The sequence below is a fragment of the Nerophis lumbriciformis genome, linkage group LG01 (genome assembly GCF_033978685.3).
Source record: "Nerophis lumbriciformis linkage group LG01, RoL_Nlum_v2.1, whole genome shotgun sequence".
In the NCBI taxonomy this organism is placed as follows: Eukaryota; Metazoa; Chordata; class Actinopteri; order Syngnathiformes; family Syngnathidae; genus Nerophis; species Nerophis lumbriciformis.
The window spans coordinates 72215001-72229742 of NC_084548.2; the positions used below are offsets into that span (position 1 = coordinate 72215001).

The following is a 14742-nucleotide window of genomic DNA, read 5'->3' on the forward strand; positions in this document are numbered from 1 at the left end:
GGCTACTGGCCAAATAAGGGGGACAAACACCCCAACTATCCTTGTTAAGTTACTCTATTCGGCTTTTTAAAACACGGCTTACCATTTTGCTTCGGCTTTGGTGAAGAAGGAGGAGGTTAGAAGACGGTCCGTTGAGGGAAGTCTTACAATTCGACAATAATGGGGTCGATGTAAGAGATAATGGCGAACGCCCCGCTGGACGTCGCTATTTATGTGAGCGCGCCCTCGCGACGCCGCCGGCTCCGGCTGCCATTGGCCGAGAGCCACCGCGGCGCCACTGAGTGCTCGCCTCCTATTGGCCAATCGCCTGTCAGTCAGATGCCGGCACGCCCTACTCGGGTTCCTATTGGCCAATATGAGGTGCGGTCATACAAACCGCCTCTCTGACCCCACCCGGCATAGTGTTGCTGCAAGGGTGGAGGAAAATTGCTGCGTAATTTCATTATGGTGGACTAGACTGACATATGGCAGGAATAATAATAATAATAATAATAATAATAATAATAATAATAATAATAATAATAATGAGAAAAGTATAGAATAAAATAAAGTGTTTATAACGTTATAATGCTGTCTCACAATAATGACTATTTTTTGTCAACAATCAAGCTGATTATTCTGACTTTAATCCAGAATGTTCCACAGTACAGTAAATGCACAGGCGGAGAGGGTTATTGATCGCAGTTGTTTCCACCCGCCAACCCAATTCCCATCAAGCTGTAGTCTGCAGTCCGCCCATCCTCCACTAAAAGTCGGCCGCAAACATCCATACTCAGCAAAAAAGCATCCCCGCAGTGTAAAGTGCAGAAGAGCAAACCATCATGTTATATCTTAGTGATGACAATATGCATCATCTCATCAATTGAACGATCATTTTGCAACCCTAAACTCACTTTCCCTGCCCAAAATCCTCCCAGACAAACGAGGTCATCCCGTCCAGTCGCCTGAAGGCACAGAAGGCTCCCCCATCCCCTCCTCCCAAGACTTAGCGGTTGCCAAGGGGATGAAAGGCACCGTTGCCTGGATACAGCCCCAATGTCGCGCATAACACCGCCTTTATCTGCTTAGTCACGTGACCCAGGCCTAAGTAGCAGCCACCCTGCAGCAAGCTGCCCCCTGCGAGGAATGACGGACGGGGTTGGAGTCTTTGGAGACCGAGGCGAGAACTAAACCGTGTCGTGACGGGGGTGTGGCGTCTGGAGTCCGTCTGCCGCTGTGTGGTGACCGCAAACACACGCCTGCACACGTTGAATGGCGCATAAAACAACCTGAGTTGCTACTAACAAAAAATGATTTCAAGACAAGTCACACCCCTCAAGGCCAGACAAGTTCCACTTAAAGCACAGAGCTCCCTAAAATAGGAAATATGATTGTGATTAATGAATTTATTCCACGACGTAAGATGCCCAACAATTCTTGTCTTTTTTTTTTTTTCAAATTTTTTTGTAATCAGACCATATTTTTGGTATATTAGATGGAATTTTAAAAATGTCCATCTAATATACCGAATATATATATATATATATATATATATATATATATATATATATATATATATATATATATATATATATATATATATATATATATAAATATATATATATAAATATATATATATATATATATATATATATATATATATATATATATATATATATTTTTTTTTTTTTTTTGTAATCAGACTATATTTTCGGTATAATAGATGGAATTTAAAAAAAAATCCATCTAATATACCGAAATATCATATTTCTTCTTTTTTTTAAATTTCTTGTAATCGGACTATAATTTCGGTATATTAGATGGAATTTTTTTAAATATACCGAAATAATATATTTTTTTATTTTTTTAAATTTTCTTGCAATCATACCATATTTTTGGTATATTAGATGGAATTTGTAAAAATGTCATCCAATATATGGACAACATTTTTTTTCCCAAATTTTCTTGTAATCAGATCTAACGGGGGTGGGGGGGGAAATGTTTTCTTGTTTTATTTTTTTCTTGTAATCAGACCATATTTTTGATATATTAGATGGAATTTTTTATAATTATATCTAATATACCAAAAACATTTTTTTTTCTATTTTTATTTCTTTTTTAAAAATGTTCTTGTAATCAGACCATATTTTCGGTGTAATAGATGGAATTTTTAAAAACTCCATCAAATATACCGAAAATTTGTATTTTTTCAAATTTTCTTGTAATCGGACCATATTTTTGGTATATTAGATGGAATCTGTAAAAATGTCATCCAATATACGGACAACATTTTTTTTTCTTTTCTTGTAATCAGATCATATTTTCGGTATATTAGATGGAATTTTTAAAAATTTGAATTTTTAAAAATTCCATCTAATATACCGAAATAATATATATATATATATACATATATATATATATATAATATATATATATATATATATATATATATATATATTATATATATATATATGTATATATATATATATTTTTTTCTTTTCTTTTCTTTTTCTTTCTTTCTTGTAATCAGACCATATTTTAGACTAAATATTTAAAAGTTCCATCTAATATAACGGGGGTAAAAAAAAAATCTTATTTTATTTTTTTCTTCTTCTTGTAATCAGACCATATTTTTGGTATATTAGTTGGACATTTTTAAAATTCTATCTAATATACCAAAAACTTTTTTTTTTTTAATGTTGTTATTTTCATGTAATCAGACCATATTTTCGGTAGAATAGATGGAATTTTTGAAAAGTCCATCTTGAATACCGAAAACTTTTTTTATTTTTTCAAATTTTCTTGTAATCGGACCATATTTTTGGTATATTGGATGGAATTAAAAAAATATATATCTAGTATACAACATTTTTTGTTTTAGTTTTTCAAATTTTCTTGTAATCAGACCATATTTTTGGTATATTAGTCGGACATTTTTAAAATTCTATCTATTATGCCAAAAACTTTTTTTTTAATTTAAATGTTGTTATTTTCTTGTAATCAGACCATATTTTCCGTATAATAGATGGAATTTTTGAAAAGTCCATCTTAAATACCGAAAACTTTTATTTTTTATTTTTTCAAATTTTCTTGTAATCGGACCATATTTTTGGTATATTAGATGGAATTAAAAAAAATTCTATCTAGTATACAACATGTTTTGTTTATTTAGTTTTTCAAATTTTTTTGAAATCAGATCATATTTTCGGTATATTAGATGGAATTTTAAAAAATTCCATCTAATATACCAAAATAATCCATCCATCCATCCATCTTCTTCCGCTTATCCGATGTCGGGTCGCGGGGGCAGCAGCCGAAGCAGGGAAGCCCAGACTTTCCTCTCTCCAGCCACTTCTTCCAGCTCTTCCCGGGGGATCCCGAGGCGTTCCCAGGCCAGCCGGGATCCCAACGTGTCCTGGGTCTTCCCCGTGGCCTCCTACCGGTCGAACGTGCCCTAAACACCTCCCTAGGGAGGCGTTCGGGTGGCATCCTGACCAGATGCCCGAACCACCTCATCTGGCTCCTCTTTACTTTGAGTTCCTCCCAGATGGCAGAGCTTCTCACCCTATCTCTAAGGGAGAGCCCCGCCACCCGGCGGAGGAAACTCATTTCGGCCGCTTGTACCCAAGATCTTGTCCTTTCGGTCAGAACCCAAAGCTCATGACCATAGGTGAGGATGGGAACGTAGATCGACCGGTAAATTGAGAGCTTTGCCTTCCGGCTCAGCTCCTTCTTCACCACAACGGATCGATACAGCGTCCGCATTACTGAAGACGCCGCACCGATCCGCCTGTCGATCTCACCATCCACTCTTCCCTCACTCGTGAACAAGACTCCCAGGTACTTGAACTCCGACACTTGGATACCGAAATAATAATATAATTTATATATAATAATATTTTTTTTATTTTTTCAAATTGTAATCGGACCATATTTTAGATGGAATTTTTTAAAGTTCCATCTAATATAACGGGGAAAAAAAAGTTTTTAATTTTTATTTTCTTGTAATCAGACCATATTTTTGGTATATGAGATGGAATTTAAAAAAATACCACCTCATACACAATTTTGTTTTAATTTTATATTTTTTTTATTATTATTATATTTTACATTTATTATTATTATAATTATTTTCAAATGTTGTAATCAGACCATATTTTCGGTATATTAGATTGAATTTCCATCTAATATACCGAAAATGTGGTCTGATTACAACATTTGAAAATAATAATAATAATAAAAAATATAAAATATAATAAAAAAATAATAATAAAAAAAAAAATTGTATATGAGGTGCTATTTTTTTAAATAGTATATTATATAGTATATTAGATGGAATTTCCATCTAATATACCGAAAATGTGGTCTGATTACAACATTTGAAAATAATAATAATAATAAAAAATATAATAATAATAAAAAAAAATAAAATAAAAAAAAATTTGTATATGAGGTGGTATTTTTTTAAATAGTATATTATATAGTATATTAGATGGAATTTCCATCTAATATACCGAAAATGTGGTCTGATTACAACATTTGAAAATAATAATAATAATGAAAAATATAAAATATAATAATAATAAAAAAATATAAAATAAAAAATGTTTTGTATATGAGGTGGTATTTTTTTAAATAGTATATTATATAGTATATTAGATGGAATTTCCATCTAATATACCGAAAATGTGGTCTGATTACAACATTTGAAAATAATAATAATAATAAAAAATATAAAATATAATAATAATAATAAAAAAATATAAAATAAAAAAATTTTGTATATGAGGTGGTATTTTTTTAAATAGTATATTATATAGTATATTAGATGGAATTTCCATCTAATATACCGAAAATGTGGTCTGATTACAACATTTGAAAATAATAATAATAATAAAAAATATAAAATATAATAATAATAAAAAAATATAAAATAAAAAATGTTTTGTATATGAGGTGGTATTTTTTTAAATAGTATATTATATAGTATATTAGATGGAATTTCCATCTAATATACCGAAAATGTGGTCTGATTACAACATTTGAAAATAATAATAATAATAAAAAATATAAAATATAATAATAATAAAAAAATAAAATAAAAAAAATTTGTATATGAGTTGGTAATTTTTTAAATAGTATATTATATAGTATATTAGATGGAATTTCCATCTAATATACCGAAAATGTGGTCTGATTACAACATTTGAAAATAATAATAATAATAATAATAAAAAAATATAAAATATAATAATAATAAAAAAATATAAAATAAAAAAAAATTGTATATGAGGTGGTATTTTTTTAAATTCCATCTCATATACCGAAAATATGGTCTGATTACAAGAAAATAAAAATTAAAAACTTTTTCCCCTCCGTTATATTAGATGGAACTTTTAAAAATTCCATCTAAAATATGGTCCGATTACAATTTGAAAAAATTAAAAAAATATTATATATAAATTATTTTATTATTTCGGTATATTAGATGGAAATTCCATGTAATATACCGAAAATATGGTCTGATCACAAGAAAATTTAAAAAAGTATATGAATAAGAAGACATAATGAACCTTTTTGAGCAAGTCTTGTCTTGTTATTTCACCAACGCTAACAGGACCATACATAACTATAATGATGCGGACCTCCGCCAAGGCCAAACTGCTAACAAACGAGGAATAAAAAAACAAACCTTTTACACAAGTGTGTGGTTTACTAAAGTAAAAGTCCAAGTTAAGAGCTGTGTAGTTTGCTTGCCACTGGAATTTGAAGAAGCTTTAAAGAGTCATGTATGGAATCAACTCCTGTGCTGTTAATGCTGACTCAGCAGTTTGCTGCTAGTCACTATTACAACGTGGTAGTGTTGCTGCTGTGTTACACAATGTACTAGGAGTCTGTCACAATATTTGTCACTGCAGTACGATACAAATATTGGCACCTTTAGTATGGGCCGATATTAACCTGAAACAATATTTGCAGGAATCATTCATAATATTTTGTTAGAAAAGGCTCGTCAATTGAAATTAGTCAAATCCAAATTGGACCGCTGAAGTGGAGCGGTTGTTTTTGTTTGATGAGACCAAATTGCTCAAATATTTCCGACGCTGTAAGTTGAATAATGCGGACACGTTTGTTACTGGATACTTCTAATGGAGACTGTGTGTGTAGGTAAAGTGCATATTATATAATTACTTGTTGACAAAAGTGGTTGGTCAGTTAACCTACTGTATATCTAGCTTGTGCGTTATTGTGTGCTTAGCTGTTGTGTAGCTGCTAGCTCCTAGTAGCTTATAGCCTGCCATGCTTATCATTAGTAAATGACTAAAATAGAGGAAAATGCCCATCTTGTGTGCTTATTAACTGGCTTTGCATTTTGATACATTTAGTGCGTATTTTTTCTTTTTTTCCCGTTTAATCAAATTCTGGGGGAAAAAAATATTGCACAAACTTACATAATGTCGACTAGGGTTGTCCCGATACCAATATTTTAGTACCGGTACCAAAATGTATTTCGATACTTCTATTATACTTTTCGATACTTTTCTAAATAAAGGGCACCACAAAAAAATGTCATTATTGTCTTTATTTTAACAAAAAATTTTAGTGTACATGAAACATATGTTTATTATTGTCATTTAGTCCTTAAATAAAATAGTGAACATACTAGACAACTTGTCTTTTAGTAGTAAGTAAACAAACAAAGACTCCTAATTAGTCTATGCAGTAACATATTGTGTCATTTATACACCTATTATTTTGTACACATTATGAGGGACAAACTGTAAAAAAATGATTATTGTTATTGTTCATTTACTGTTAATATCTGCTTATTTTCTGTTTCAACATGTTCTATCTACACTTCTGTTAAAATGTAATAATCACTTATTATTTTCTTGTTTGGATACTTTACATTAGTTTTGGATGATACCACACATTTAGGTATCGATGCGATACCAAGTAGTTGCAGGATCATACATTGGTCATAATTTAAGTCCTCATGTCCAGGGACGTATTTCTTCAGTTTATAAACATAACATAAATAAATTAAAAAAAAAACGAAAAAAGATTTTGTGATGCTAAAAAATATCATAGTAGTATCGACTAGATACACTATTATACTTGGTATCATTACAGTGGATGTTAGATGTAGTAGTAGTCATTTTATTTCAGACCCAGAGGGATCAATATCACAGAAAAATAAACCATTCAACGATAAAACCCAAATAAAAGAAATACAAGCAGAAATAAAAATAAATAAAAAAACTTGTATAAAAAATAAAATAAAATAAATAAAAAACTTGTATGAAAAAATAAAATAAAGTAAATAAAAAACTTGTATGAAAAAATAAAATAAAGTAAATAAAAAACTTGTATAAAAAATAAAATAAATAAAAAACTTGTATACAAAATAAAATAAAGTAAATAAAAAACTTGTATAAAAAATAAAATAAAATAAATAAAAAACACGCAGCAATATTCAATGTCCAGCATACAGGCTTACTCGCCAATGCTTTACATTGTGACGGCGGTGAGCTATTGTATCCTCCTACGGTGTGTAGTGAAGCAAGTTTAGCTATTCCTCATCCTCCAGTGATAACAATACTTGTAAAAAAGTTACTTTGTCGCCATGGAGTCGAGGCTTAGTGATTTAGAAGTAGCTAAAACACTGCAGACTGCGGATGGATGTTAGCCGCTAACTAGCTAGCCATGTCTTAAAGCACCTCTTCCTGAGGGTGTTTCAGTGTTATAACTTCACCTTTATCTTTACTTTTTAAGCCAAAATGCGTCCATTCTCCCTTTTCTGTCTACACACTGTGTCTGCTTGTAAGTACTCTGTGTGTGCGCGCTGCCGAACATGCTCCTCTGCTCGTAAAACCAGCAATGTCACCACGTGACGACGGTGCATTGTCATGCTCGTAAAAAAAAGGGCCCGTTACTTTTTAGAGGTGGTATAGTACCGAATATTCATTAGTATTGCAGTACTATACTAGTACCGGTATACCCTACAACCCTAATGTCGACGTTAACCCTCGTTTTACACTTGCATGAGCTGGGAATATTAAAAATGCATTCCTTGTACACCAAATCGAGCTTTTAAAACAGGTTTTTTTACCCTGGAACAGACTATTTCTGCTCCTCCATGCAGCGACGCATCTCGCCGTGTGACTGGGTCTGCAAGAACTTTAGTGGCAGTCCCATCATGCCAACATTCTCACATGGGAGTGCAGCTGTTCGCCTTCGCCACAGCTGCTGACAGGGAGGAGCAAAGAAGACTGGAGAATGTTCTCTGAAGAGCTGACTGGAAGCCAAAGCTTCACTTCCTGTGTCTTATTTTTTCCTCCCACTGGGGTACAGCAAGCAGTACATCACATAGTTCAGCTACTTCCTTCTTCAAACATAACCAGAACTGACCAACAGTGCAATCCAGTGCTATAAATTGAAACTACAATAAAAATAGGTTCTTCATATCTTCGTGTGCTATTTTACTATACTGTACTTGTTACATTGATTATATTTACTACAAAATCGTGGTACAAGCTGTACATTTTCTTGGGTAATATGTCATACTACAAAAAGAGTATTGTTTTTGACTATATAAGTTCTATTTTTCCCTTTATGCTCTATTATTGTCTTATCTTCTCTTAAATACGTATTTGTAAATGCAATATATAGTCTACTAATAGCATTTTGAATTGAAAAAAAGACTGATAAATCCCTTTAAAATGGCAAAAATTAGGGAATAAAAAAAAGAAGTTTTTTTGAGAAAACACATTTATATTCAAAATATCAAAAAATATTTGAAATATTTTATATTTTTGCCTTCCACAAATATTTACTGGCAATTATTTTTAGTTTTCTGAATAGAAAAAAAACGTTTTTCAATAATGTGTGAAAACCTTCAACTGATAAACCATTTTAAAATGACAAAAATTGGGAATTTTTTTGAAATAAAAATATTTTTTGGGGGGAAAAAAATGATATTGAAAATAGCAAAAAATATTTTAAAAATTTTAATTTTTTTGCCTTCCACAAAGATTTACTCGCAATTATTTGTAGTTTTCTGAATAGAAAAAAAACGTTTTTCAATAATGTGTGAAAACCTTCAACTGATAAACCATTTTAAAATGACAAAAATTGGGAATTTTTTTGAAATAAAAATATTTTTTGGGGGGGAAAAAATGATATTAAAAATATCAAAATATATTTGAAATATTTAATATTTTTGCCTTCCACAAAGATTTACTCGTAATTATATTTAGATTTCTGAATAGAAAAAAAACATTTTCAATAAAATGTGAAAATCTTTAACTGATAAACCATTTTAAAATGACCAAAATTGAGAAACTTTTTAAAGAAAAATATTTTTTTTGGGAGAAAAAATGATATTCAAAATATCAAAAAATATTTGAAATATTTAATATTTTTGCCGTCCACAAGGATTCACTCGTAATTATTTTTTGTTTTCCGAATAGGAAAAAAAAAACGTTTTTCAATAAAATGTGAAAATCTTTAACTGATAAACCACTTTAAAAAAGACAAAAATTGAGACATTTTTTAAAGAAAAATATTTTTTTGGGGGCGAAAAAAAATTATATTAAAAATATCTAAATATATTTGAAATATTTAATATTTTTGCCTTCCACAAAGATTTACTCGCAATTATTTTTAGTTTTCTGAATAGAAAAATCCCGTTTTTCAATAAAATGTGAAAATCTTTAACTGATAAACCATTTTTAAAATGACAAAAATTGAGAAACTTTTTAAAGAAAAATATTTTTCTGGGGGAAAAAAATTATATTCAAAATATCAAAAAATATTTGAAATATTTAATATTTTTGCCTTCCACAAGGATACACTCGCAATTATTTTTGGTTTTCTGAAAAGGAAAAAAAACGTTTTTCAATAAAATGTGAAAATCTTTAACTGATAAACCACTTTAAAAAAGACAATAATTGGGAAATGTTTTAAAGAAAAATATTTTTTTTGGGGGGGGGGGAAATATATTAAAAATATCTAAATATATTTGAAATATTTAATATTTTTGCCTTCCACAAAGATTTACTAGCAATTATTTTTAGTTTTTTGAATAGAAAAAAAAAACGTTTTCAATAAAATGTGAAAATCTTTAACTGAAAAACCATTTTAAAATGACAAAAATTGGGAATTTTTTTTTTAAAGAAAAATCTTTTTTGGGGGGGAAAAAAAATATATTCAAAATATCAAAATATATTTTAAATATTTAATGTTTTTGCCTTCCACAAAGATTTACTCGCAATTATATTTAGATTTCTGAATAGAAAAAAAAAAATTCAATAAAATGTGAAAATCTTTAACTGATAAACCACTTTAAAATGACAAAAATTGGGAAATTTTTGAAAGAAAAATATTTTTTTGGGGGGAAAAAAATGATATTCAAAATATCAAAATATATTTGAAATATTTGATATTTTTGCCTTCCACAAATATTTACTGGCAATTATTTTTAGGTTTCTGAATAGGAAAAAACAAAACGTTTTTCAATAAAATGTGAAAATCTTTACTGATAAACCATTTTAAAAATGACAAAAATTGAGAACATTTTTAAAGAAAAATATTTTTTTGGGGGAAAAAAATTATATTCAAAATATCAAAAAATATTTGAAATATTCAATATTTTTGCCTTCCACAAGGATACACTCGCAATTATTTTTGCTTTTCTGAAAAGGAAAAAAAACGTTTTTCAATAAAATGTGAAAATCTTTAACTGATAAACCACTTTAAAAAAGACAATTGGGAATTTTTTTTAAAGAAAAATATTTTTTGGGGGGCGAAAACAAATTATATTAAAAATATCTAAATATATTTGAAATATTTAATATTTTTGCCTTCCACAAAGATTTACTCGCAATTATTTTTAGTTTTCTGAAAAAAAAAAAAAAAAAAAAATTCAATAAAATGTGAAAAATCTTTAACTGATAAACCATTTTTAAATGACAAAAATTGGGAATTTTTTAAAAGAAAAATCTTTTTTGGGGGGGGAAAAATATATTAAAAATATCAAAATATATTTGAAATATTTAATGTTTTGGTCTTCCACAAAGATTTACTCGCAAAATTTTTTAGTTTTCTGAAGAGAAAAAAAACCGTTTTTCAATAAAATGTGAAAAATCTTTAACTGATAAACCATTTTAAAATGACAAAAATTGGGAATTTTTTTAAAGAAAAATCTTTTTTGGGGGGGAAAAAAATATATTAAAATTATCAAAATATATTTGAAATATTAAATGTTTTGGCCTTCCACAAAGATTTACTCGCAAATATTTTTAGTTTTCTGAATAGAAAAAAAACTTCAATAATATGTGAAAATCTTCAACTGATCAACCATTTTAAAAATGACAAAAATTGGGAAATTTTTGAAAGAAAAATATTTTTTTGGGGGAAAAAAAATGATATTCAAAATATCAAAATATAATTGAAATATTTAATATTTTTGCCTTCCACAAAGATTTACTCAGTTATTTTTTGTTTTCTGAATAGAAATTCAAACGGTTTTCAATAATATGTGAAAATCTTCAACTGATAAACCATTTTAAAATGACAAAAATTGGGAAATGTTTGCTAAAAATCTTTTTTCGGGGGGAAAGAATTATATTAAAAATATCAAAATATATTTGAAATATTTAATATTTTTGCCTTACAAAGATTTAGTCGCAATTATTTTTAGTTTTCTGGATAGAAAAAAACGTTTTTCAATATGTGAAAATCTTCTAATCACAACTGCATGGCACGGACTCCTTACTTGTCACACACTGCTGTGGGATGGCCTGCACTCCTCCCCAGCCATCTCTATCTATGAACAGTACAGTGAAATCCAGTGCTATACATTTGAAGTACAACAATAAAGACTGATAAATGATTTTAAAATGACAAATTGGTATTTTTTTGAAAATTTTTGTTTTTTGGGGTAAAAAAATTATTCAAAAAATATTTGAAATACTTTTGCTTTCCACAAAGATTTACTCGCAATTATTTGTAGTTTTCTGAATAGAAAAAAAACGTTTTTCAATAATATGTCAACATCTTTAAATCCCAACTGCATGGCACTGACTCCTTTCTTGTCACACACTGATGTGGGACGGCCTGCACTCCTCCCCAGCCATCTCCATCTATGCTGCTTTTTAAGTCACGCTTCAGAAGCCCTCGCCCTACAAAATAAAACCACGCCACTGTCTTCTGTTTTGCACATCACATCAACTCAAGTCAAGCATGTTCGCTTCCGCAACGAGGTCAAGAGGAAATGAAACACACCCACCATAGAACCACAGTGAGAGAGAGGGAGCGAGCGAGAGAGAGAGAGAGAGCGAGAGATGGAGTGGTGAGGGGAGGTCATGTGATCGGCCCACCGATGACGTCATTGCAGAGAATGAGGACAAAGAGGGAGGAGAGGAAGGCGGTCGGCCATGATGGCAAGCACGTATAACTGCAATATGAAACACAGAATTGCATACAATACACAAATACTACTCATGTACAGTATTTTATCATGTTTGGGGGGAAAAAAGCAGTAATCACAGATAAATATGTTCTTACAATCAATTGTGTAATCATCATCCTTGATTACTTACAAATTAAATATTCTAATGTTGACATACAAATCTAATTATATTACACTACAATACTCCGTTACTTTAATATACAACTGTATTTTTTTGTAATTCAAATAAAATAAAACATATTGAATATTTAATATATGTGTTTATATATGTAATATATATATAACTATATACATCTAGTAAATATATCATTATGATAACAAACAAGTAAATATATCATTTTGTCATGTGTTATATTATTTAAACTAATAAAAAAGTATGACCATAAAATATATATAAAATTTAAAAAATAAATAAATATATGTTTTTAAATATTTGATTAAATAACATTAACAGCTATGAATAAGAAAAAATAAAATTATTTTGTGCTTGTATCATATCTAATACATACACTACAATACTTCACATACTGTATTTTTTTAATTAAAATAAATAAATATTGAACATTCTGTAACAATGTTTAAAACATATTGTTATAATTACATACAAGTGAATATGACAATTATTAAAAATTTTCATAAATTTAAAATTTCAATGAAAAAAAATATAATTATAAAAAAACAATTATAATAAAATAACAACATATTTTTTTACATAATATAATTACATGTAAACATTATTTATATGTATATTGTATATAAAATATATTATAACAAATCATATACAAGAATGAAAATCTTTTTGGAATATATATACATATATTATTACATATTAAGAAGCTATAATTACCGATATTTAAAAAAAAAAGAAGGGTTTTAATAAACGAAGAAGTTTAAGATAGTGTGTGCAAATCAGATTTTTTTTTTTTAAGAAATACAGGTATAAATATTTATTACACTTCCTGTGTCTTATCTTGATATTTGTTATGCTATTTAAACTAATATTGTAACAAAATAAAAATATATAACCATAAAATATATTTAAAATAAAATTAAAATAACAAAAATATATTTTTACAATATTTGATTAAATAACATGAAAACCTAAAATAAAAAATAAAACTATTTTGTGCTTGTATCTAATACATGCACTTCATATATTGTATTTTTTATTCAAATAAATAAATATTGAAAATTCTATAACAATATGTTTAAAACATATTGTTATAATAACATACAAGTAAATATGACAATTATTTATATTTTTCATATATTTAAAATTACAATGAGAGAATGTATAATTATAATGAAAAATTATAATAAATAATAAAACATATTCTTACATAATATTTTTAAATAACATTGAAATTATTTATATGTAAATTGTATATAAAATATATTTTAAAAATCATATACAAAAGAATGAAAAGGTCACAACAAAATCTTTGTACTATATACATTAATTATTAAATATTAAAAAGCTATAATAATTACCGATATTTTAAAAATAATTAAAAAATAAGTTTAAAAAAAATGTAAGATAGTGTGTGCAAATCAGAGAAAAAAGCTATGAATAAGAAAAAAATAAATTATTTTGTGCTTGCATCATATCTAATACATACACTACAATACTTCATATACTGTATTTTTTTAATTCAAATAAATAGATAAATATTGAAAATTCTATAACGATAAGTTTAAAACATATTGTTATAACAACATACAAGTAAATATGACATTAATTATTTATATTTTTCAAATATTTAAAATCTAATTGAAATATACAATTATATTAGAACAATATATAAAATAACACAACATATTTGTACATAATATTGTTGAATAACAGTATATATATATATATATATTGTATATAAAATATATGATTAAAAAAAATTGTACTATATATATATATATATATATATTATTAAAAATTATATAACGATAAGTTTAAAACATATTGTTATAACAACATACAAGTAAATATGACAATAATTATTTCTATTTTTCAAATATTTAAAATTTAATTGAAATATACAATTATATTAGAACAATATATAAAATAACACAACATATTTGCACATAATATTGTTGAATAACAGTATATATATATATATATATATATATATATATATATATATATATATATATATATATAATATAAAATATATGATAAAAAAAATATTTGTACTATATATATATATATATATATATATATATATATATATATATATATATATATATATATATATATATATATATACTTATATGTATGTGTGGGGAAAAAATCA

At 27.6% G+C, this 14742-nt stretch overlaps 1 protein-coding gene across 1 annotated transcript in view; it reads right to left on the reverse strand.

Annotated features, from left to right (window-relative positions):
• The window catches only part of LOC133572595 (tubulin alpha-1A chain), a 12168-nt gene extending 11921 nt beyond the window's left edge, over positions 1-247 (reverse strand). The window contains exon 1 of the mRNA XM_061925416.1: positions 83-247. Within this exon, the coding sequence (XP_061781400.1) occupies positions 83-85 (3 nt within the window). The 5' untranslated portion in view covers positions 86-247. The remainder of the gene's footprint in view (positions 1-82) is intronic.
• Positions 248-14742: the final 14495 nt, after the last annotated feature.